Below are 27,181 nucleotides of genomic sequence, written 5' to 3' on the forward strand. Positions count from 1 at the left end.
TGAAGTGTAGTTTGGTTGCAGTTTGTGACGGTGTCTAACTGGAGGTAAGTCAAGATGTATCTGTGGTCGCTCGCGGAGGTTCTCAGCTGCGTTTCACAGTTTAAGATTATGTGGCTTAAATTTGTTGTGTTAATGAATACATCGGTCCACCCCTCCGCGAAGCCTGTATAGAAGGTTGGTTCTGTTGACATGTTTGACGAGACCATGTCCATCTCATCCATAAGGTTGTTAAGCAGGGTCCCTCTCTTATCCTCCTTTTTGTTGTACCATGTTGCTGATTTCGCATTAACATCACCTGCAACTATAACGTTTTTTCCTTTTAACCGGTAAAGAATTTCAGCTAATTCCTGCATACATTCGTCGTCATCGTCGTACGGTGAAAAATAGACACCAATCAGAAAGATTGGTTGTTTTTGGTTAATTATAGCTGTAGTGATTTTCTCATTACTTAAATGTGGGACAAAAGCTATATCTGTTGAGTCTGTTCGGACTATGATGCCACTTTTAGGCCTGGTGTTTTTGTTACTAGTCAAAATTCTCCAGTTTTGAAATCTGATTATTTTATTATTGATGGTATATGGCTCTTGGATTGTTATGATATCCACGTTCAGGTCGTTTGCGGTTTTTATCAAAAGAGAGCTCGCTGCTCTACTTCTCTGTAGGTTTATCTGGAGAAGTTTGATGGTATTACTGTTGTTCGCTTGCATTGCCTGTGTAGTTTGAGTTGACTGAGTGATGCTTTGTGAGGAATTACAGGCCATAGTCTATCTTTTTGATTTGTGCTGCCTTTGTTTTTCTAGTTACGGGGCAGTCTGGATGGAAAGCTCCGTGGTTGGTTGGCTGCTTCTTGTTGTTTGACAATTCTTTGTTTATTTTGTGGCAGTTTATACAGCAAGGTGGTTCCTTGCGTCTGTCGCAGTTGGCGAATTTGTGTTCTTTACCACAGTGGCTGCAATGTTGCTGTCCTGTGCAGGTTTTCGCCATATGCCCTATTCTGCAGCATCTGTAGCATCTCAACAGAGGGATAAAATCGTCCACTCTTACTGTGACCCAACTAATTGAAATATTCTTTTCTGTTATGAGGAAGTTCCTGATTTTCGGGGAGGTTGTGATAACCACATGTCTGCAGTTTTCATTGACTTTCCCTCTTGTGATTGTAGCCGTGATTCTACATTCTTTTTGAAATACTTCTTTGGTTATTTCCTTCCAGATCTCATTTTGGTCGTATATGCATGTTATTATGTTTTCATCAGCTACTGATTGAGGGACGTTGAGAAGTATAATTCGAGGTCTTCTCCCCTCTGATCGTTTACATTGGATCTTTTGTTTTATCTCTGGTATGTTCTGGATTTCCGTTTCCAATTTTTCACACTCTTCCCTATTGCCAACACGTATACATATTCCATTGTTAGCGACTTTCCTGACTGCTTTTATTTTTATTCTAAGCTTGTGTGGTTCAACTGTTTGTTGTATCTTGTCTGTGAGTTTCCTCATGTCCACCGTTGAGCCGTCTTCTTGGTCCTTGGGGTATAATATCACTGCGTGTGATCCTCCCGTTCCTTCACTATTAATCTTTTCATCTATCGATCGTTGTATATTCCTTGTTGTGTTGCTTGGCCTAGTATTTCGTTTGACTATGTCACTATAAGTTGGTTTGTGGCTATCATTCCGCATAGGTAATTTTGTTTTCCGCATTTCCCGAACTATTCCATGCATTTCATGTAAGTATCCGTACAATTTAGTAGCATGTTCCCTTATTTCATGTCTTTGATTGACCTTAATATTCGAGTATGTGTGCTCTGGGCACAAGTCCATTATTTTTCCCAGTAAGAAAGCTGCCTCCTTAATTAGAGTGTTCTCTGTTGTCTCTTCTGATTCCTTTGTTTGTTGGAAATTTGTTGTCTGTTGAGTTTGTTGTTCTGTCGTGTCTTCCTCCCCTAATGGAGTGTGGGTTACTTCCGGTTCCATGGCTTTATTGTCCCATAACCGAAAAATCTAATTTAAGTCTAATTTAAGTCAAAATGACCGTTATAACGGACAGTTATAACGGTCGCCGATCAACTGTACAAAAAGTGCAGTAACTCCCGAAAAAATGGACAGATCGGCAAAATTCAAACCGTTCTAGACACCAAAGTATTTCAGCTAAAAGATGCTGTTAAAGAACTTACTTGAAACTGTCCCAAAGAATTAGAAATTCAAGTTGAAATGGAGCAGATGAAACAACCGTTACACGATGCAACTCGACGCCCTCTACTCAATATTTTTTAAAACCATTAAATCTTACTTAAAATAACTGGTATGTTTATATCAATGGAGAAGAAGTAATTGAGATTCACATTAAAATTGCAATATCGTTTAACGTTAAAACAATATAGTTCTGCATGTTATATATAATATTATCAAATTAAGTAATGAATTTGTTTATAAAAAATACTCATCCTATTTTATTTAGTCGATGTATAGTACGAACGTTTTAGTTTATGCTGGACGACTATCGCAAACTATCAGCCAATAGGATAACAATGTTTGGTAAACGTCACCAATTAACGAGACGTGTGCCGGATATACGCAACTAATCCAGCAACGAATCGGAAACTCCGTTGTAAAGAAGTGCTTTCGAAAATATGGCGAGTAGCGAGGAGACTTCGGTAACATTTGTTAAAGAAAAGGAATGCCTATAAAGTAGTGATGAGCTAGTTTTCTGGATGCCGGTCGCAAGTGGACTTCATAGGGTTCCGGCAGACATTTTATTATTTAGCATAATTTTGCTTAAATGTAAATTTAATAAGAGATATATTTAGATTTTACAATTACAGAACGATATTTTTACAACCGCATTATAAAGATATATAGTACGATACTTTGGCACGATCCTTAGACTTGACATATTCTTTGTATGAAAAGTAACGCCATCTCGTGCTTCTTGTATAGTTGAAAGTACAGTACATTTCATGCAATTTATCCTGAGTGTCCCCTCCTTAGGAGCTTGAGGGGACGTGCACTATTCACGAGCAGAATAATAAAATTACATTGCAAAGTCTCGGATGCCGCGATAAAGAATCAATGCCAATAACCGAAAACTGAAGAAATATTATCATAAAATATTAAATAAACAATGTTTCGAAAAACTAACAAAAGAAATGAAAACTGTTTTTAAGTACTTTCGATCGAATTTTTCATTTTTCTTTCTCATTTCCTCGTTGGGTAAACTATTTATTTCGCCAGACAGATAATAATACGGTAGTAATGTGAGCAACTAAATATTTCACTGTCTACATTTACTATGTTGGAACGTGCTTTGCTGGACAAACGCGTACGGAGTAAATCAATCCTAAGACTACGATAAATCGGTAAGAATGCGGTAAAGGGGGATAATTTAGAGGGAATTGTGCTGACTGTCGCATTGGTTTGTTAAAAATGTGTCTTGCTCTACCTTAATTGGTTTAGTGCGTTTTCAAGTCATTACCTGTTAATACAACGTTATACAAATAGGTTTCCTGAATCGTGTCCCAATTGCATCATCAATTATGGGAAATAAATTATAGTCAGAACGATTAATACGTTATAAGAAAAAAGATAGGCTAGTATTGAAACCTGCATTTCGTATTTAGTATTGAAACCTGCAGTAGTTATTTATTGTGACATCGTCACAATGCCGAGCTGCAATTTTTAACCATGTTTTTGATTTATTTAATTTAATGCTATCCACCTCAAATTATTAGTAGTGGCTTGCTCCTGACATCATATTTTTCCGTTAGCGATAGGGTCGTGCCAGTCATCTATTAACTGCTTTCAGGGGAAAAGTTTTGAATCGAAATAACGACTTCCGGTTTGCGTCGGAAGTTCACATATAGTTAATCGGGGCCTCCTGCTTCCAATATTTTCATATCTGGTCTCTGCTTTCATCTATCTAACTCCGTTCTCGAGATTAAGGACTAACAGACGGACGGGTGACAGTGGGAATTTATAGGTCTACAAGTTTTTCAAATTGCAGCCCATTGAAATTTTCAGAAAATAATTGTATGAAATCTTAAAATGCATATTTGTATTTTGTAAAATATTAAAAATTTAAGCTGTTTTAAAAATTTTATAACATATCACTATGCGTATCATGTTTTAAAAATTAAAACTTTGGCTTTAATGGTATAGGCCAGCGGTGGCAAACCTATGACACGCGTGTCCAAAGTGGCACATAAGGAAAAATCAGTTAATGTTACCTATGGTCTCAAAATGGCGGCTCATCTCTGATTCCAGCAAACAGAAGAAAGGAAACAGTGGGGACGCACGTTCTAACCTAACCTCACCTATTCTAATAATTTGGTTGGTAATAATTCTGGTAATTTATTACAATAGGTTAGGTTAGGTTAGAACGTGCGTCCCCACTGTTTCCTTTCTGTTGGCTAGAATAAGAGACGAGCCGCCATTTTGGAACCATAGGTAACATTAACCGAAAAATCATATGGCACGTAATGTATTATACGATTTCTGTTTGTCGCCTGTTTTTCTATTATCGTTTTGGTCTATAACCTGAACCATCCTTTTTTCAATCAGCTATTTTATATTTATTCTAATTAGAGCATGTTCGTTTAATTTCTTCGATTAGGTGGACCTTAGGGTACGATCGTGCAGACGCGAGCGAAAGGGGGAAATTGGAGTGGAGATGGTAACGTCACTCGTCACAGAGAATCATGAATTATTGCACTGTATGGAAGCAAAAATCAAAATGGTTCGACTACGACGCTTGTTACTAGCAAAGAAACTGTTGTTATTAGGATTACTTCATAATGAACACAAACAATAAAAAGAAAACGAAAATACTGTGTTTCTCTTCTCTGGAATCAGCAAAAGGATAAAGAACTTTATTATAATTTGTTAATAAAACAGAATTTATATGACCATGTGTATCTATAGTTAAAAAAATCTTTTTATATATACAGAGACGATAGATACGAGAAGCCATCGTCTACTCGTGCCAAGGCGCATGAACAGTTTCAGCTAGAAGAGGCGAGACGTGATAAATATCAAACCCTGTCATATATTTGCTTCTCGCTTGTTTATGGTTTTCTTTTGCAAGCACTATATCGCTCCCAACCTCTCGCTCGCAACTAGATTCACGTCTGCATAATCGCACCTTTATTACGGGCGAGCACAGTGGCGTAGCGTAGTGGGGGCGGCAGAGGCGGCCCGCCCCGGGCGGCACTTATAGGGGGCAGCAAAATTTCACAATAATTAATAATATCTTGTAAAAATACCTAAATAAGGGGACGGCGAAATTTTCCTCCGCCCCGGGCGGCTGACACCCACGCTACGCCACTGGTTAAAACATGAATATCTACGTTACCCAAATTATCAAAACACATTCATGCGTCACTATTCATTTAATTTCATTAGATTTGGAAGTAGTTCAACGCAACGTTTATTCGTATAAATTTCTGCTGTGAAGTTTGACATCAGCATTCTGAGCAGCCTTGGTTACTCACCACTTAATGGAAAATGTTTACTTAATCATACCACCATGATCTTTCTCAAATTAATACAATACATTTTATGTTTCTGTTTTTACCTGAATAAAGCAATGGATTCAACACATTTATTGCTTTGTGTTTTAGCGTAATTGACAAAAAAACTGCTTGAAAAAAATTGTACTTAAAAACATTTCAAATTTCTGTCGGGTGTTCTTAGTCTGTGGAAAAAATTATCTTTAGAACTTCGATAAAATTTTCACACATTAAGCCACAAAGCCACGTCAAGGCGACACCCATTTTGTGGTAGTTTTTTGATTTCCAGAAACTGACCCCGATTGCTCGACAGAATAACAATCGAGGAATAAAACTGGATATTCGTTGCTATTCGATTCATTCGGCAAACTAAAATAAACTACGAAAATTTAATTTTTATGTCATTTTCATCAAACTTTCCTATTAAAGGATGTGAAGTTTCAATACAGATTTTTCATATAAAAATCAATATAGCAACGAATAAAAAAATTACGTTCAAAATATAAATAACTACAAATTATAAAAATTGCATATAAAACATATACTAAAAAGTTATTATATTGTAACAAAGATGCTGTTTCTTAAAACCCCTTTGCTACCAATTTTTGTGTAGTGAAACTGTTTTTATACAGAAAAATAAATTAGAACGAAAAATATTACGATATTTATTGTGTATCGATTGAATGTTTCATGTAATCATAGCGCCAAATATTTAAGACACGTGTTATCTATCTATTGTGAGAATAGTTTTAAAGAGAAATAAACTTGTGTATCGATTGAATGTTTCATGTAATCATAACGCCAAATATTTAAGATATATGTTATGTATTAGTATAGTTTTTAAAAAGTATATCGAGTGAATGTTATATAAAATTAGAATGTGAAATATTACTAAAATTTCAGCTTATATAATAATCGGAATAAGAAAAAACCTGGTTATTACTTATTAAAATCCTTAAATTAAATATTACGATATTAAATTAAAAGAAGGTGTAAAAATCATGCTACTTATCGTGATTCTACCGTCTGGTGTCGGGAAGAAAATTGTCCAAGTTAAATTTTAATTTGAAAGTCGTTAACCTGAAAGTAATATTTTTGTAAAAATTTTTGTATTTTGCGTAAAAAATTATAATGTACATAAAATATATTAAGAGAACTAAGATTATTTATTCAACTGATTCCTGTCTAAACTATTGCACATTTACCGCACCTTCATTTTAATAATTTGAGAGTTATCATCTTAATTTGAACGAAAATAAGCTGGAATATAACAAAAATCTGTATATAAATCAATCTCGCTAATTTAATTCAGCAATAATTTGTATAAATATCTCAACTTGAAGACAAATATGTTTCGGGTCGATGCTCTATTAGAATTTATACTCAATATTAATTATATAAACAAAAACAAAGGATTACTTACTTCGGTGAGACTTGCCGAAACAGAATTCAGTTGAAAACCTTCTGAAAAGAAACAACAATAAAAATTAAATACAAACAATATGAAAAAGAACAATTGTAAAGTATTGTTAGTTGAGTATTACCTCGCATCAAGCGCGTCACTTATTATGTCGAAATTTTTAAGATAAACCATTTAAGTCATTACTACAAATATTCAATAAGCTTTTAATTTCGTATAATTCAGATACGAGGGATTATCTGTGCGCGACATTTCAATTATGTTTACAGTTCGTAACGTCGTAAGGAATAGCGTAACGATAATTTTACGTCCCTTCTGTTAAAAACTTGTAGGGAATGCACCGGTCAAAGGCGATAAAAGCGTAATTTTGTTTCAGAAAGTTACGAAATCACCGAAAACAAAAAAAAGAAAGAAAAAATTATTGGCGTCGGACTGTTCGGAGTTCGAAAGTTTTCGGGAAATACGGGTAAAGTTCACACTACTATTTCCTCGGTCACACTACTATTTCGGTACTTAGTCACAGTGTTGATTTGCGCCCGTTTACAGGCGCAAATCAACACTGTGACTAAGTACCGAAATAGGTGAAAAAGGTTTCGAAATAGTAGTGTGACGGAATGTCATCCTGCAACACACATCGTGGTACACATATTGTCCGATAGAAAGCATAAAGAGATCGTAATTGGAAGATAGTAATAAATTTGCGAGAAAATGTCAGTGTGAGTGGTGAATTCGTGGAAAATCGTGTGCATTATAGAAAATTACAAAAATATCTATGAAATTTTGTTTCAAATATAAGTTACGTAGTTATATCGGAGGAGCTCAGAATTAGTGGGTAGCGTAGTGGGGGCGGCAGGAGTTCCCCACCCCGGGCGGCACTTATAGCGGGCGGCAAAATTTCACAAGAAATAATATCTTGTAAAAATACCTAAATAAGGGGGCGGCGAAATTTTCTTCCGCCCCGGGCGGCTGACACCCACGCTACGCCACTGGGCGAGCATTGAATCATGTGTTTCATAGTGTATTGCTCGAAAATGTCTAGAATGAATGGCGGAAATCAATTAGCATTCATTTATAACAGTCATCATATTCGTTGATGGTTGCCTCAGAAGTTGCAGAGTGACGTTCCTGCCGTTGTTGGAGTTGAAATTTTGCGACGCATTGTATTAAACAAAGAAAATGCATTTGTTTTGTAATATATTGTATTAATAACGCGCAATTATTTATTATGATATCGTCACAATGCCGGGCTGTAAGTTTTAATTATATTTTTAAAATTTATTTAATTTAAAATGTAATTATGCTATCGATCTCAAATTAGTAGTGTCTTGCTCATGTATATAATACTTTTCCTGTTAGCAAGCTCATGTATATTGTACTTTTCTATTAGCAACAGAGTCATGCCGTTTTCTATGTAATTCCATTCAAGGGGAAATTTTTGAATTGAAATCATGTGATGTCTGGTTTAGACCGGAAGTTCATGCGTAATTAATCCGGGTCTCCTTCCCTTAAACTTTTCATATCTGGTCTCGGATTTTATCTATCTAACTCCATTCTCGAGATTAAGGAAAGACACAGACATACTGATAAAAGTAGAAATTTATAGTTCTACAATTTTTTCAAATTGCAGCCTAATAAGCAAATGTATTTGTTAATTATTGATACAATATATAATATTATGAAACAATATTTTTATTACATATTTTTGGGCTGCAATTTTGAAAAAACTTGTAGACCTATAATTTTCCACTATCGTCCGTCTGAATGTCTGTCATTCTTTAATCTCTCGAAAGGTGTTAGATAGGTGAAAGTGAATACCAGATATGGAAAGCTTAGGGACAAGAGGTCCCGATTAACTATACACAAACATACGCTTTGGGCTGGAAGTCACGTTATTTCAACTGAAAATTTTCTACTGAACGGAGTTAGATACGTGACGGGCGATGGCCGGATGGCCGAGCGGTCAAGGTGGCAGCCTACCGCTCTGGGGGACCCGGGATCGAATCCGAACGGGTCGAATAATCCCCAGGAATTTTTCGGGGGGTGGTCCGTTCGGATACGTCGGGCCCCGTCCCTCACCACCCGGTCGCCCCATTGTGGGCCTGGCCGAACCCATAATGGGCCTACTGAAAAGAGGCCCTCTTAGTGCCCACAGGGCGGAAAGAGTTAAAAAAAAAAAAAAAAAAAAAAAAAGATACGTGACGGGCAGGCCGGATGGCCGAACGGTCAAGGTGGCAGCCTACCGCTCTGGGGGACCCGGGATCGAATCCGAACGGGTCAATTATCCCCAGGAATTTTTCGGGGGGTGGTCCGTTCGGATATGTTGGGCCCCGTCTCTTACCACCCGGTCGCCCCATTGTGGGCCTGGCCGAACCCATAATGAGCCTACTAAAGGAGGCCCTCTTAGTGCCCACAGGGCGAAAGAGTTAAAAAAAAAAAAAAAAAAAAAAAAAAGATACGTGACGGGCATGATTTCATTGTCAACAGGTAAAATATGATGCACAGGGATAAGACACTACTAAAGTTAAGTGCATTGCGACGATGTAACAATTAATAATTGTTCGTTTAAAGTTATTCACTACAGTAAGCATATTTTTCTATATTTACATATAATCATTTTATTGCATTATACAGTGCAAATCGTATATAACCTTTTAAACTACTTTACATATATATACTGTATACTATTCGAATATCTTTATCAGATATACAGAGATAAATTTAAAAGAAGAACACCAATAATGATTTCACTACGTTACATAAATTTTGATTTTTTTATATATTTATCTCATAATTTTGATAAAATATGGCCATAAATAATTATATTTAGTGTTAATAGAGTTGGAAGTGCCAATAATAACACTATTAATTTAATATATATCAAAATATGTGCAAAAATTTGAACTGGTCTGGAAAGAAATTTATAAAACGTTGACTTATTGTCTAATTTATTCATATTAAAGGCGATAAATACGAGCATAAAAATTCAGAAAATATCAATTAAATACAACTACTCTGTATATGTTAAAAAGTAAAATTTTAATAAACTTTTCATATGAATAACATTAATATTTTACTATTGATATATATATTATATTTATACAAAAGATAAGTACTATAAAAATTAACAAAATTAAAAACTACACATACATATAATATATATATATAAACAACATATTTGAATCCAACATATTTGCATATTTATAATACTTTTTGAGATACGTAGTACTTGTACTTTTATATATTATCTTGTTTATATTTATGTAAAACAATTTATGTCTTTATTAATCCATTTTCTTCTTGACATATGGTTTTATGAAGCATGGGATAACTTCCACACTGTATTTTGGATGAGGGATATGTGCATTCTCTCATCTGCTTAGATAGATCCAGCATGGATGCCGAATTGGAAACTACTTTCAACTGTCGAAGAGCAGTGTGCACTCTGAAGTGGACAATTGTTTCGACTTGATATCCGTGATAATTATTTCTGAAAAGAGATTAGCACTTGTAATAAGTATATATTTAACAATTATTCTATGTTAAATTTAGATAATTACATTGCTCTTTCCAAATATTCTTTCGCTTCTTTGTAACAGCCTTGTTCCATTGCGAGTAGTCCTAATTCTGTTGCAGCGAATGCAACTATGTGTAAGTCTTCGTGTACATTTTTATCCCTAGTAAAGAGAAAATGTATTATGAAATATTTTATACATATAAGATGCATTAAATAAAATAATATATAAGATAATTTACAAATTGATAACATTCTTAAAACATTCTTCTGCGAGTTTATATTTTCCAGAAAGTTTTAAACATGAACCATGCAGCAAAAGGAGTAAGCAGTAATCTTCTACTTCCTTATCTGCTAGTGAATCTGAAATATAGAAAATCGTGTAAAATCTGCATCGATCAAAGATGTAAATAATATTATGTAATTCTGGATGCGGATAGAAAAATCCTTCCTTGGAAGAAATTGTTTTAGAAATTATAACTTGACATCTGAAATAAAACAGTAAAATGTTTTACTTATAAAGCACTTCAATTGTTTTATCTGAAGTAGAAAATGACATCGATGGCACGTCATATATCGAGGGAAACACCGATCATTTATCTTTTTGAGGTTTCTATTATATCGTTAAAAATTGTATTACATTAAATCCCCTTTGACCTAGGTAATTTGTACTTGCTGTCTTCTCTCGGAGATCATACATGTAATCTGTCTTTAAAATATATATTAAACTCTTCATTAAAACGTACATTTTTCTCTGGAAAATTTAGAAAATATCTGATTTATCAAAGCTAATGTATAAAAAAAATAATTATAATTAATAATGAATTAATTGTAGTTAATTTAATTAGACAATGCTTAGTTTATAAATAATGTTGATAACATTGTTCATAAATGTAACGTAATGTAGTTAATATTATTAGTCATATCAATTTTTAATTGTGCAGATTTGAAAAACAATTTTTCAGAGAAAGTACAGTATTTAGAAAAAAATTTGGTTAATGTTACCTATGGTTCCAAGATGGCGGCTCGTCTGATTCCAGCAAGGAAACAATGGGGACGCACGTTCTAACCTAACCTAACCTAACCTATTCTAATAATTTTGTTGGTAATAATTATGGTAATTTATTAGAATAGGTTAGGTTAGGTTAGGTTAGAACGTGCATCCCCACTGTTTCCCTTCTTCTATTTGCTGGAATCAGAGGCGAGCCGCCATCTTGGAACCATAAGTAACATTAACCAAAAATTTATATGAAATAATTTTTTATTAAGGAATCTTTGACTAAAGCAACGATTCTCATGCCATGTTTTAACCATGTTTTATAGGGGCATATTAGTGCCCGATCCATTATTAGAAACATGAAAATTTAATTATAGTTTTAAGATTTAATTTTTCTGTTAAATTATTTAACAACACGAATGTGTGGAGACAATCAAATTTACAAATTTGGTCAGTGGATGATCTTACTGGACGAATTTATCACGTGCCATCCTCAACACATCAATAACTCGAGACTAACACCAGAAATGAAGTAATTATACTATATTAAGATCATAAAATTAACATATATAACACGCATAAAAATCTATATTAAAAATTCAATAAAAGCAAAAAATTAAAATGTATTTTCATGTAGTAATAAATGAAATTATGAATTCATGATCTTTACAAAACTTTAAGTGCAATTTAACTGTATTCAATCAAGAAGCACTTTAATTGAATAATGTATAATATTGTTACTATATTTTAAAGTTTATAATTATCTAATAAATGTATTAATTCATTCTTTATATCTAGATTCAATTTACCTTTGTTGGATTCCAAAGTTAACAGTGCTTTTTTTACAATAATAGAAATTTTATCCAAATAAATAGGAGATTTTGCTATCATGGGAAAATTATTCCATATATATAATAATTCCTGTAAAAGAATTAGAAATTATTTAGTTATTTCTCCGAAATCACATATTTTTATATATAGGCTAATTGTTAAACTTTCTTCCCCCCCCCCCAATCTTCATACTGGAGCTGATCATCTTAAAAATCCATCTTCTTTGCCAGCAATTCTATTCATTTTTAATTTAATTTAAAAAACGAATTTAGAAATTAAAGAAAAAGAGAAATAAGGAGAGAAGACATGACCATTATTGAGGAGAAAAGACAGTAGTGACGTGGCCATGTAAAGAAAATGAAAGAAGAGGAAATATTAATAATAATTATGGATGAGAACTATAGAATAAAATAAGAAAAGCAAGCAAGGATAGAATGGAAAGATAAAGACAAGGAAAGAATTAAGTGATAAGATGTAATGAACATTGGCGTAGTCAGGGTTTTGTTATGGGGGGCCTGGTAGAAGCTGAAATTTTCTGGGGAGGGGCACCAGGTTAACTGCGTGGGGCCGGGCTGTAATTTTCTGGGAGGGGCACCAGGTTAACTGGGGGGAGTGCCCACCCATGCCCCTTCCTGGCTACGCCCGTAGTAATGAATAGAGAAGAATGTCAGCTAAGATTAAATGGCCTTTTTGCTTAAGGAGACTCTGAATAATGAGAAAATTTCGAGAGAAAAAAAATAATTTTTAAACAATTTCTTACCATCATTGGCAAAAGCAACCTACAATTTTGATTAAAAAATTTATTCGACTTTCCAACCACATATTTTTCTGTAGGGTACGATTTCCCTGCAACTTTCTGTTTTAACCCAGGTACTGTTCTGCAATTCAAATAACAATTTCAGTACAAATTATTAATTATTATCACTAATTCGATGTAATTAAAGATTTTTTTAAAATCCATTTAATACCTCATTAATTCTATTATTTCATTTGAAATTGTAGTTCGTTGTTCTTCTGCAATTGTATGCAATATCGTTGCATGTACGTAAGTATATATAGCTGGAGACCATCTACATTCTTTCCTTAATATTTCGGTGCATTTAGAAGCTTCGACCCATTCACATTTTGAACTGAATTAAAATTTTACTTATTTATTATAAATAATAATTAAATATAGAAAAAAAGAACTGAAAACTGTAAGATGAAACAAACCAATAGCACCACATCATTTCCCAGTAACATAAATAGTGAAATTGTTTCCATAGTTTTTGAGAATCGATAGATTGCTTGTATATCCTTATCGACTAGAAATAAATATATTTTATAGACATTAGTTAACAACTAATGGAGACTTTAGTTTTAATATATTAAAGAAATACTTGAAGATTACATCATTAAATTTTCCTTGTATTTGTTTCACTCGTCCATAAAAGAATAAAAATAAGGCGCCCTGTAAATGTTAAAATCATAATAAGATCACTATACAGATTATAGATTATTATTTCATTTAAAAATTCGATTAATGTTACCCTAAGTATCGAAGATGGCGGCTCGTCTCTGATCCCAGCAATCAGAAGACAGGGGATAGGTTAGGTTAGGTTAGAACACGTTCTAACCTAACCTAACCTATTCTAATAAATTACCATAATTATTAGCAACCAAATTATTAGAATAGGTTAGGTTAGGTTAGAACGTGTGTCCCCACTGTTCCGTCTTCTGATTGCTGGGATCGGAGACGAGCCGCCATCTTCGATACCTAGGGTAACATTAACCAAAAATTCATTTTTCGCGTAATATATTTAATAATTAGAATTGTTTGAACACGTTTATCTACATTAAAACAATTTGGTATTCGAAATTTTCTCCAAAAATGCATTGCAACTTGTTACATGAGGATGGCTTATTTACGGAATATTTATTTGAGGCTCCGTCCCCCACCATATTGTGGACGAACTCACGTTGGCTTTGAAAAAAGGTTCTCTTAGTGCCTATAGGGCAAAAAGAGTGGAATAAAATAAAATAAGACTGTATTAGTGTAAAATAAAAATAGGTTAGGACGGGTCAAAATTAACTCCGTATACATTATCTTTGTTCGTGTGTTTAAATTTTTTTTCTTTTCGGCATAAAAATCAACTCGCTTGGTGAGTATTTTAAGCATAGATTCCTAATACGATATAATATTGACAAGCACATTTAAATTTATACAGAGAACACAGCATATTTAATAATTACAAGCCTCCTATAGGAGATAAGTTAAACATTTTCTGTACACAACATTGAACCTCTTAGTGCTTTCACAGAGGAAAGAGGTTCATGCTTTGACAATAAAACCTTAAAGTACAATACAAATATATATGTACTGTATAAATGTAGTTTGTTCTCTTACAATAGGCTGTTTACAGGCTGATTAGGCTGCAATTTTACGGTTTTACAGTTATTTAATATAAATATAGAAGTAAGAACAGTATAGAATCAGTAACAACATTACTTCTAATAGTGCAAAAAGCGTAGAATGTCCGAATTACAATATAAAAGTTTTCATTTTCTGCGAATTATTTTACATAAAGGAATTATAAAAATCGAATAAGTTCGGTTTCATTGCAATAGATTAATTGTTAAAAACAAGTTTTAATATGATTTAATGCATTACGTTCATTGCAGTTTTTCAAATTCGCCATTTTTCGACCTTGTAACTAGAGTGAACGTCATCGTGAAAGACTTCTCCTATTGACTACACTTCGATAGAAAACTTTTTCAGCGTGCAAAAAGTAACTTGATTTTGTATTCGATTTCAGCAGAAACTTCAGAATATATATATATAAATGCATATTTTATTTTCTACGCCATTTTTCTTTTATTCTGAGGTCGTTTTAGTGAATGTAATCAATTACTATATCCGGATTGCAAATTGGTAAAAAGGACGTTCGCATTTTGAAGCAATGACCACTTCTTGTTCCATTCTGTTTAAGCCGGAAAGTTTATAGAGTCCCGTGCAATTCCGGATTTCACGGGTTTTAATGTATTATTAATTAGAAGAGGAGGAAAGATAGGCCTACAGTATGGGGCTGCGAGTCTAATCTGGATCTGTATAGATTATAAATTTCTAATTGCTGAATAGTTTTATCATAAATTGGAATCTTAATTCTGTAAATTTATAGTTTTTTAATTAATATTTAAAAGTATAAAAATGATTTTTTGCTATTCCTATGGGTGATTTCAATAAAAATGTCTCTATTTAACGCTATTTTAGAAAGATATTTAGCAGTCCAAATGCAAGCAAGTCTTGTATAGTGACATTTATATTAAAAACATTAGTACTAAAACTCGCTACTATTTGACACTTATTTGGCACTTTTGACACTTACAAGTACGAATTTAATAAAATAATTTTTCGAGAAACAATTGTCAGTTCATATTAAATCATATATTAAGAAGATCGGGATTATTACAATATAAATTATATAAATATAAATTATAGCTTCGGAAATAATTGCAAAATTTAGTGATTTATATCACTACATCTATAAATTCTGAAGACGAAACAAAAATATCAAATTATTTTAATTGGTGTTTTAAATCGTTAAATCTCTCCTTATACAGGTTAATGTGCTTTTTCAAATGAATATATCTTTACTTTTACTGTATAATAAACAAAACAATTATGTATTTTTAAAAGTTCTCTATCATTATCTATAATTCTCAACTAATGAAACATTTGGATATGTTTGGAATTAAATAAAGTTTATTTTATTAGGATATAATTAATTTTTTCCTTACAGGTAGCTACTATATACCGTATTGCATTGTCTGTGGATGAAAATAAATAAATAAATAAACACTACAACCATTATTATGTATTGACAAACTGATATTGATATTCTATAGAATCGATAATCCTGAATACTGTATCTTGATACTAGAATATATAGATGTTATATCATATCTGTTCAGTTTACTGCACACGCATTAGTGTGCAGTAAACTGAAAAACAGCGAAAACATAATATATACGTACTGTATATATACGTAATGTATTTCATACCATGTAACAGCAAAATATATGTTATTCTAGGTAAAAAAAAAAAAAAAAAAAAACGTTATGTTTAATTGTAGACTCTTTCAGCCCTGTGGATACTAAGAGGCTTTTGTTTCATACCATCATGGGTTTGGCCAGGCATACAGTGGTTAGGGACAAAACAGATAGCCCATAAAAATTTCTACGGATTCGAATCTGGATCCCAGAGCTCACGTCTTAGGCATCTCGGCCATTCGCCCGTCGAAAAAAATTTATTTAAAAATTTAAACTATTTCTGTATTTTTATTGTTACTGTCAGCTTACTAATGAAATAAACGTAATTACTTACATTCGGATATCTAATTAACATATCTTCTAACATATCTTCTGATTGCTTAATATCTCCATCTCCCATACCTGAAAAACGTTAAAATTTTTATAAAATGTGCCTTTTTAATGTACAAATCGAAGTATTCTTAGCTTACCAAATACGTAAGAAATGACAGTATGATAAGCGACAAGAATTAACACGGCTAAAGGAGATCGAAGGCCGTTTGTCTCTTCATAACTTTCTTTAAGCTCCCTCAGACCTATATTCTGATAATAAATTAAATTATAATATAGGAAACAACTAATTTGACGAAATTTTATAATAAATAAATAACCTTATTTCCCGAAAAACCGATAAATTCTAACAATCGTAGTATTCTTGTCGGGAATTGAGAAATCATCTGAAATACAAATCTTCTCATTACTTTATCCTCAAATTATTAAATATTAAAAATAATAATAATAAGATATTTACTAAATTAAATGTTCCTATGCCCATTTTCACACCACTAGCGTAGTGTTGCCTATGCTTATTATTTTTCCAGTTTCTGTTTTCGAGTATATGCACGCATTCTCTAGATTATAATGAAGATTTAAGTCAAAAATAGATATTTATGATGTATAAAATTGATTTTTTTTTTAACTTACTTGTATGATTGATAGCAGGTTCTAACTTTTAAACCACCTTTTACAAAGCTCACGAAGCTCTGGTCAGCAAGAAATGTTAATATGGCCGTTAACAATAAACATTCTGCGTAGCAAAGCTCGGCATGCACTTCTTCTACAGAAATTTAAAATAATTTGATTAAAATCGTTTACAGAAATGCCGAAAATAAACGATGAATAACCCTGAAATTACCCTCCGTATACGAATTATAATCCACTTGACCTATCATTTTCGATACGTACAGAACGGCGCCTCTCTTCCTCTTTCTGTTGCAAACGTCAACTGCTTGATTTAAAGTTTGCAAAGCTACATCTATATCGGCCTAAATGTTTATTTATATTACTCAAAAATTAATTTATTTAAGAAATTATGATAAATTAAGCATTCATAAACACTTACAGGAGCGAGGGTGAGTACAGCTTGCATAAACAAAACTGTACCTTTCCCTAAAGAATGGTATATGCTTCGATTTGCGCTGCAAAAAATATAATTAGCAACACATTTAATAATAAATAATAAAGGTTTTTTTAAAAGTTTGATGCCTCTATATAACGATAATTTTCAGTTTCGTTGTACAGAATATCAATTTGAAATTTAAATTATTCGAAACAATTTATAATAAATTTATGCATAATAAACAAATAATAAATTCAAGAAAAGCTTTGAAAATAAAAATTAAATGTATATTCTACAACGTGTTCTATTTTATTTTACAAATTACTATGGTTTCATCAAATCCAAAGCTTGATTAAAATGATTTTTCAGAAAAAGATCCAGAGCCACCACAGTTTCCTTTACAGAATCCTCCAAAGAAGGAACATGTTCCGTCTCTCTAAAAAGTAAAATAAAATAATTTTAGAATTAATTTGCTAGTTAGGAACCGTCCGTTAGTCACACGTACAGTTTAAGTGGGGCTCATCATCATTATATATGTGGGGAGGTAGGGATAAAATCCGGGACGAAATGTGTTCTTCCCGAAAAATACTGGAACGCTTCAATAAAAAAGGACATGCAGGATGTGTATTTTACTCTGCCAGTGACAGAAATACTCGTACATTTAAAATGTGGTAAAAGAAAACGATACTTTATTGTAGGAACAGTTTTTAGAATAAAGGCTTCCTGTCGCTAGATGACAGTTGGAAAAAATCCGGAAAACCGGGACATCTGGCAACCCTTTGAGGAGGAAAGGAATCGAGGCCAGTGGCGTAGCGAGGGGGTGCAAGGGGGTGTATCATGCACCGGGCGCCACTCGCAGAGGGGCGCCCAAATGGTCTCCAAGACAAACTATATGTGTTTCTGGGGGGAGGGGCGCCCAAATGGTCTCCAAGACAAACTATATGTGTTTCTGGAGGGGGGCGCCAATAAAGCGTCGTGCACCGGGCGCCAGTTATGTTCGCTACGCCACTGATCGAGACACTGTCTACGTGTACTTTTTTAATGGTGTTAGTAGTATACGAATTTGCTTTTATAAGGATACTTACTAGCCTTGAGAATAAATTATCAACCCAAAAAACTGACGATGTAAGAGATCACGACGAGGAGACAGAAATTCTTTTGAGCGAAGCTCTTCATAAGTCAGAAAACGTTATATCTGTCATCGAAATTCAAAGCAATCGCATGACCATTAAAGATGATTTTTTGCAAATATGTACAACTAAGCAAGGCCGAATTCTTGACGAAGCCGGAATTTTGAAATTCGATCTATGGGCTGAAATATTCCAGGTCATATTTCGTCACGTAAAGTCTATTGACCGTTCCCGGTTAAAAGCACGTCGCGTGCTATACGCCAATCGAGCTCACGATTACTATTAATTTACATTGATCTTTGACAACTTTTTATTTTAGTCTTTGCGACGGGCATTTAACATGCACAATGTCGTGACGAAATTAATTTTTTAACACTCGCTCGTGTGTCCTGCGACAGCAGATGTGCGTGTTTTAACCGGTCGCTGGAGTTAGTAGGTTGTTTTCAACGTTTCTTGTAATTTTTGTCGACCATGACGATAGACATTACGCGCCCGTACTTGCGGGTTTTAAACTGCTTTAGACAGAACGTTAGTAGCGTATCACCACATTTGTGTTTCTGTGTCAAGCCGAAACAGAAAAATCTACGCCGCGGAGCTTTCCTTTTCCTAGAATATATTAAAATAATTGACAAGTTAGAAACGAGACAAGGGTAATAATTGTAACTATTTGTCTTAAAGGATATTTAAAGACAAAATTATTATTTAAAATAATATATATATAGGCCTATATCATTTTAATTGACTACCATTTAAAGACAAATATTCATAATTATTATCCTTGTTACGCTTCAAGCATATAAATTATTTTAAATAAATAAATTTTCTGTTTCGTTGTCGTCATCCGTTACACATTGTTAGTGTTTTATGGGGTTGATATAATTGTTTTTTGTGTTGTTTGATTGTTAAAAAGGTTGCCGTTGTTGCTTGTCACCTCAAGCCTTTTACATTATATAAATAGTATTACTAACACCATTTCGAACAAGAACGTTAACACTTATCAGAACAATATTCAAATGCAAATCAGGCGATAGAAAACGTTAATAATACCTTATGGAAATAAAAATAAAATATTATTTTTTTTAGTAAAAAATAGACAAATTTTGCTGTTTGTCGTCGTTAGAAAATATTTGAAAAATTTTTTAAAGTAATTTCTTCAATTGTTGCGTATGAAATTAAAGGAAAAGTGCATACCAAAAGTTCACCCCAACAAGGAGGGAGAGTGTCAAAAGTGATTCAAAAACTGTACACGTGATTAATGGACGACACCTTATGTATAGTTATAATTATTATTTTGTACTCTTTCGTATAAGTAAAATTTAATAAAATAAAACAAACTTACTCTGGTAAATTTTCGCACGCATCTTCAAACATCTGAAAAAAATAACATATTTTTATATTCTCTCCAACAATATAAATGAAATAGCTGGAAAATTTAATTGGTTTTTGAACTCAAATTATTGAAAACAATGAAAAATATGCGAATAGTTCAGAGGCGTAGAAAGAGATTTGCACAATAAAACCTGTCCAAAACGGAACCCGAATAAAACAGGAACGGAAAACATATTCGGTTTACGCAGGTTTTACCGTTAAATGAGGCACCTATGGCTTGTGTTAAATAGATTATCAATTTAAACAAAAGGTTAAATATTATGCTAATATTAATACTGAAAATACTAACAAATCTTTATTTTTAATTCATCATCGGTGCAAGCCGTGCAACACGCTTAAATATTAATATATAAATATACTGTATATTGCCCGAAGCGCCATAAATCGTCACACTCCTTACACGATTACAAATAAATTCAACAGTGTTTTATGACTTTATTGATCTAAATATATCAAAACTAATCAGATTTAACGATTTAAATTATTTTTTAAAATAAAACAATAATTTAAATCTTAAAAAATAAAAGCTTTCCTGATCTTCACACGAGATATAAAAACAATACAAAAAAATTATGTTACATCAAGTTTTCAAGGGCATTTAACCGTATATTTCATTCCAACGTCCTCCTAACCTCATTTTAATTTAATAAAATATATAAAACGGTTTTAAAAATTTATAAAATACAGTCAAACCTCCGAAAAAAACGGACATTGACGGGCCATTATTTGAGAGTTATTTTATATTTATTTAAAAATAAACCTTCGTGGAAAACGGCCTTCCTTAAAGGTGTTATTATTGCAGGTTGGATTGTAGATATACTGTATATTTAATTTATTTTCTTGATAAAAATTAAGAATATCTTTAGTTTAATGAGCAAAATAAATTAAATAATTATTATTTTTAATGTTGATAATATATCTGAATATTGTTATAAGTGTTCTCGTAATGCAAGGATGGATTTTTTGAGGAGGAAAAAAAAACCTATTTTGATAACGTCAGAAAATAATCAGGTTAAATTTAATATATTAATTAATAAACAACAAAAAAGAGGAATTTTTATGCTTTATTTAATTAATTTTTCTGAGGAATTAAATAAATTACTATTGTTATTTACTTAAATTTAAATGATTATTCAGTTAACACCATGATGCTAAATCAGCTAAAAATACCAAGGTTAATAGACGTGTTAGACGAGTATTTAGTACCACTCTACATTGTATTTTTTGGCATCATTAAAATGAATTCTCTTAAAGTTGTATAACAATAATTAGATCCGAGCGCGATTTTTCAACCGTAAATGCCACGTGTTCGTAAAAACTAATTGGATAAATTATGCCGTTGATACGTCCTCGAATATGTTCGTTTTTGTCGAGATAGTGCACACTTTTACGTCAATTTGACGTCAGTTTTTAAAATTGCTCATTATAAACTGATGCGATTACGTTAAATTAACGTCATAGAGAACACTTTCTAAACGAAACGAGCGATGCTTCCTTCTTAAAGTTTTAAACTTACTTTGCAGGAATGATTTTGCTCCAATTTTTATGAATTTGAGATCCAAAACTCACCAAAAAAGACACAAAAATTGTTTCGTTAAAAATTTATTGCAGGCTTTTAAATATAAGTATACATTACGATCGAACCTCTGAACAACGGCCACTGGCAAAGAACATGAAAAGATGATAGTCGTTTTCGGGGGAAACCGCTGTTTATAAATTATTTGTTCGAAATAAACGTTCCCGAAAGAGTGGCCGTTGTTTAGAGGTGGCCGCTATCGGAGGTTCTGTATTACAAAATGCATTTTTTAATCATAGTTATGTAGTAAGCAATTTTTTTTTTTATTGGTAAGCGTATGGTTACTTTAGCAATTTACTCTCAGAAAAACTTATTTTCATCGTTTAAATTTCTTTTTTATTTGATTCAAGTTATAGAAATATATATATATATAGCATAAATACATGATCGAAATATATCTGATATTAAATACGTCTTTATTTCCTCATGATAAGACGTTTTAAAATTGGATACTCGTATATTTTTTTGTTCTTCGGGTATTAATTAAAACTATGACAGAGTTTTATATTTATATATTCAAAGAGGTATTAATTAAATGTTAAACTATGATGGAAGTTGATAGCGACATTCTATATGTAAGTGAACTAAAACAAAATATAATAATAGGCTATCTGTATAGAACGAAAACTTGCCCAATCTGAAAATTCGTTTTAAACAGGTTTTACTGTATTAAGATAAATAATGCTACTTTTTATATTTTACAGAAGAAATGAATTATTTACAGTGAAATATTGCGTAAGAAATTGCATTAAAACTATTAAAAATATATATATATATACAAAACACGGCAGTAACTTATTGACCTGATAAACGTGAATTCCTCTTAGAAAATTATTTAAAATAAGTTTTAAGTTTTGTATATATAATTTACATTCCATTATTCTTATATTCTGGAAAATTAAATATTCATTTCGCCTTTCGGCTTACAAGATTCGTAAGCCTATTATTTACGTAACAATAGCACACGTTACATCACTACATTTTTTGTGGCATGCATGCATGCATGCATATCAGGTATGCATATATCACAAAATACCCATTTCCGGGACTCGTCTCTTATCATTTATCACTACGGAATCAAAAATATCTTATCTTTTTTACTCTGCACGCCTTGTTTAACAGAAATACAGTACATTACGAAGATTATAAATAGTTCAAACTAAAATATTTGTATATGAAACATTGAAATAATTCATAAAATTATTAAAATTTTAAAATATTTCTAAATAAATATATGTTTTATGATATTCTACATACAGTCAATATTTTAATAATGTAAGAAAAATCTATTAATGACATAAATAAATGCATTAGAATTTAATTAAAATAGTATTTATATCAAACAATATACTCTATTCCTCGACATGTTAGACCTCTACACAACAATTAACTTTTATAAATACAGTATGTGTATATAGCCTATGTATTATATAATACATACACTTGTATAAACACTAAAATTATAATATTTAATATACTATATTTATAACGCTAAATAATATATCCTATCATGGGAAGGTCCTGCAGGTTCTTCCCATGATATTGTCTATTATTTTAATAACTCAATTATAAAAAATTTGTTTTTTATGACTGTTTATTTGTTAAAGATTTGCATTTTGATAACGATTTTCCTTAACGTTTTTATTATAAATATACAAATAAGTAAAACTGGTACGGAAATTCTCTTAAACACAATGGCCACATTTTTAGATATAGAAATTTGTATTTTTTTCCACCTTAATTGTAAAATTGACTTACAATAATGCCCATGTAGTACAGGATAGGAACTTTAACCTTGTGTAACTAATACAACGTTAAAACAATTAAAAATTCGTAACGGTTTTATATTTAAATTCAAATTGATCCCCGAAAATTATTTATTTTTCGGGGAGGATCTTGTCTCTCACACCATACATGTACCACTTCTTACTCTATGCACCTTTCGTACTATGATAGGAAGGATACATAATTTCACGCAATATAATTAACATTACATCCGATGTTTTATATATTAAACGATGTAAAAATTATGCCAAAATAATCGAATGTTATTTTTATAATAGAGATGATCCATTATTCCATGCTCGACCTACTACATGGATTTGTCCGTAATTTTTATACTTCAATAGTGCTAAAGGTGTCGTAAATAAATATATATAAACAGAGCAGAAAGTTTCTATAAATGATTAAATAAAGTTTATTAATTATTCTAGAAATTAATTCGAGCATTTAAATATATTTAATGATGTTATATTGGCCTTACTTCTTCTTTGTTTCATTTATTTACTTATTTTTATCCACAATTTAAATGTTAAAAAATGATTGCTGAATGGTTTTTATTACATTAATATAAATATATATATTTTTTAATCGCAGTGTTCGTAACCTGTCTAAAACGGAATTTGAATATTCAAATTCCCGTTTACACAGTTTAATTAAGGTACAGTATATTCTTAATTATTGTTATTTTTAATTTTTAGTAGATTTTATTATTATTGTTATTATTATTATTATACAGAAAACCTGTGTAAACCGGAATCGAAATTTATTGAATTTTTCCTCATTTTTGCAAATTTCCGGCTTATTCAGGTTCCGTTTTAAACAAATTTTACTGTATAAGGGGGAGGTTTTTCTCGCCTTATGAAATTCCCTCTATTATGTAAATAAATGAATAAAATAAATAAAAATACATATTCTACAATTAAGCTTAATTAAAATAGAAATAAAAACTTCACAAAGGAAAGTGTAATTTAACAAGATACAGAATTAAATTTTAAAGAATTTTATTTTTTTATACAAGAAAAACCTATTCCAATTAACATAATTCTAATTTTAACTCGAGTAACAAGTTTAAGAAAACGTGGGAAAAGAGAATGAAAGAGAATAAATCCTAATTTTGATTTTATCGATATTAAAAGCGAGAAAAAAAAGAAAAAAAATAATGAAAAGAAGTCTTTTATTTATTTATTTTTTCACTCTTATACATGGCACTAATGACTATTTTTAAAAGGAACAGTGTTATAATATGGAATTTATTTTAAAGCAATAAATTTTTATCTATTTTTAAACAAGGAAATTATTTCAAAAAGTTTATCCTATATTTATACATATATATATTTAAACCAACATTTTAATATTATTGTAACATTCTTTCTAATATAATAATATAATATTTAATTGAGGAAATGTATGATCATTTACTGTAAACAATAAGTATTGTGTATGACTGAAAGAATATATATAAAAAAAATGAAAATTAATGATAAATATAATGCTAATATAATGTGTTTTTTAAATATTATTTTGTTTAAATATTATCTATTTTAATTACTTACTTGTCTAACTGTCTTAAATCGTGCTTTAAAATGAAACATTAAATGGCTACATTTTATATAATTGTATCGTATTTATACTAATTTATAAAATTTATATATAAATTAAACTGTAATTTTTTTATTGTTATAAAGAAATAAAATGAAAAATTTTATTACAATGTATCAAAAATAATTGTAAGAGGAGAGCGACTTCATAGAATCTATAAATATACCCCATTGTTGGGAATGTCACAAATGTGATTTTACTCTCTTGAGAGTAATGATTCAGTAAAATATAACATTGATACTATACCTTTTTATGAAAGAGTCATTAAAATTTTACTACGAAGTAAAAAGAGAATGATCAATTTAAGTCACTTGACAGAAAAGAAGCGCCCATAAAACCTACCTAGAATTTTCTCTTAAAAAAACAACTCGACCCCTTTTATTTTTATTCAAAGTGTTTAAAAAGTTAAGTTGAAGCCCCCTTTACAAAGAAAATGAACACTTATAAACCTAAATTTAGAATTTTTGAAGATTTAAAAAGTTAAACAACACCCTAAAAAAACAATGGTTCTAAATAGGACGTGACGATTCGTTCGTAATTTATGATGTATCAGAAATTAGATTACTCAGTTTTTAGAGATAATTGATGAAAGAGTTAGGATAATCTATCCTACGATCACTCAACACACGATCCTTCCGATAGAGATGCTGCTAACAGGAAAAATAAACTTCCTGAACACATTCAATTAACAATCTACTGAAGGAGCGACATTACTAAATATAGGGCAATATTAATGTCCATAATTGAAATCGTGATTTGAATAAAATATTTAATTATTAATTAAGTTAACTGTAATCATGCAAACGTCATAAAATCGCATCCCTAAATGTAAATTTAAAATGCTAATTACTATTTAAACGGTATAAAAGTTACCATATTAATTAATTAATTAGGTAAGCTGGCCAAGGTTATAAAGGTATAAACACCTATGTTTAAGAAGAGTGCATTGTTACCTCGTTCTCTTCAAGATCCATCTCTAGAAATTTGATTTGGGAAAGATGCAACTGCTACTGTCTTTGCTTCTGCAGCTCTTCTGTGGTAGTTTGTAGGTCAATAGAAAATCGGAGGTGTTTGACACTACGTACGCTGCGCACGCAACTAGGAAGATCTGACATAAGCCGAGACAGGGTCACGTGTATAAACAAGAATTGAAGTCTATGATTTCGTTTCCGTGTTTAAATAAGGAATCGAAACGATCTTCTATACAATACTAACAGATGGATGGATACAAATTGACGTAGGCCTTACTACTACACGTTGAATTTATTGGCTAATTCAACCGAAGTTAAGAGGTATATAGTTTTGTTGGGAACCCACCCGTGTAGCTTTAAAATAGATTAATATAAATAACCGAAAATCGAAGATGCTTATACTGTTCATGCCCGATGATTTTTATAAAGATAGAAACGTTCCTGCAAATGGACGGTATTTCGTTATCAAGGTAAATTAATCTAACAGATTAGAGGGTTTATAAATTTAAAAATGTTTCAGGGAAAAATATTTTAATCTGGTATGACACCACGGCAATCTGTATACGGAGGACATGTTTGAAATGCATACAAAATAACCATTCTTTTATGTTTCCAGTGACTATTCAGGTGTTTAACTATGGCTAGATTTTTTGTTTTACGTCACACATATGAGAATGTTGTACTATTAAACATCTTAAATAAAAAATAAAAACAAGTTTCTCGTTAATAAGTTATGTCGATTTAAGTTTTTAAATTGACTTTTTCACGCTCTTTCTATTGAATAGCGAGGTTGAGGCCGAAGTTTTAAACGCGAAAACGTGTACGTCGGACGTTGAGCGCCGCCTTCCTGTAAGCCTAGAAGTTTGACAATGGCGTCTGGAATGTCGAGCACGATTCCACTGACTTTCCAGACGCCATTGTCAAACTTCTAGGCTTACAGGAAGGCGGCGCTCAACGTCCGACGTACACGTTTTCGCTTTTAAAACTTCGGCCTCAACCTCGCTATTACAGTATACTGTCTAACTTCGATTCGAAATTCTGAAACTGGCATTAAATCGAGCGTTAAATTG

At 31.7% G+C, this 27,181-nt stretch overlaps 2 protein-coding genes across 2 annotated transcripts in view; one reads left to right on the top strand and one right to left on the bottom strand.

Moving 5' to 3' along the window:
- LOC136984026 (coiled-coil domain-containing protein 130 homolog) overlaps nt 1-27,181 on the top strand; it is a 274,187-nt gene that overhangs the window by 43,180 nt on the left and 203,826 nt on the right. The window lies entirely within an intron of this gene.
- On the bottom strand, nt 10,188-26,216 carry LOC136983989 (tetratricopeptide repeat protein 39B-like). The gene is made up of 18 exons (XM_067280882.1): nt 26,094-26,216; nt 20,134-20,165; nt 17,990-18,100; nt 17,668-17,743; nt 17,461-17,590; nt 17,250-17,382; nt 17,077-17,176; nt 16,937-17,002; nt 16,757-16,868; nt 16,621-16,688; nt 13,648-13,707; nt 13,470-13,561; nt 13,226-13,387; nt 13,018-13,135; nt 12,236-12,347; nt 10,672-10,792; nt 10,476-10,592; nt 10,188-10,405 (listed from the first exon to the last, which is right to left on the bottom strand). The coding sequence occupies exons 1-18, from the start codon at nt 26,112-26,114 to the stop codon at nt 10,189-10,191; spliced, it is 1,848 nt and encodes a 615-aa protein (XP_067136983.1). The 5' UTR covers nt 26,115-26,216; the 3' UTR covers nt 10,188.

This window comes from Centruroides vittatus, unplaced genomic scaffold, assembly GCF_030686945.1.
Source record: "Centruroides vittatus isolate TY-2023 unplaced genomic scaffold, ASM3068694v2 contig_900, whole genome shotgun sequence".
In the NCBI taxonomy this organism is placed as follows: domain Eukaryota; kingdom Metazoa; phylum Arthropoda; class Arachnida; order Scorpiones; family Buthidae; genus Centruroides; species Centruroides vittatus.

Coding starts and splice junctions, on each gene's coding strand:
- LOC136983989 (XM_067280882.1), bottom strand. CDS start 26,114: ATGGATCTTGAAGAGAACGAG. Junction 13,708..16,620: donor TGTTAATTAGATATCCGAAT/GTAAGTAATTAC, acceptor TAACATTTACAG/GGCGCCTTATTTTTATTCTT. Junction 13,136..13,225: donor GAAATAATAGAATTAATGAG/GTATTAAATGGA, acceptor TTTGAATTGCAG/AACAGTACCTGGGTTAAAAC.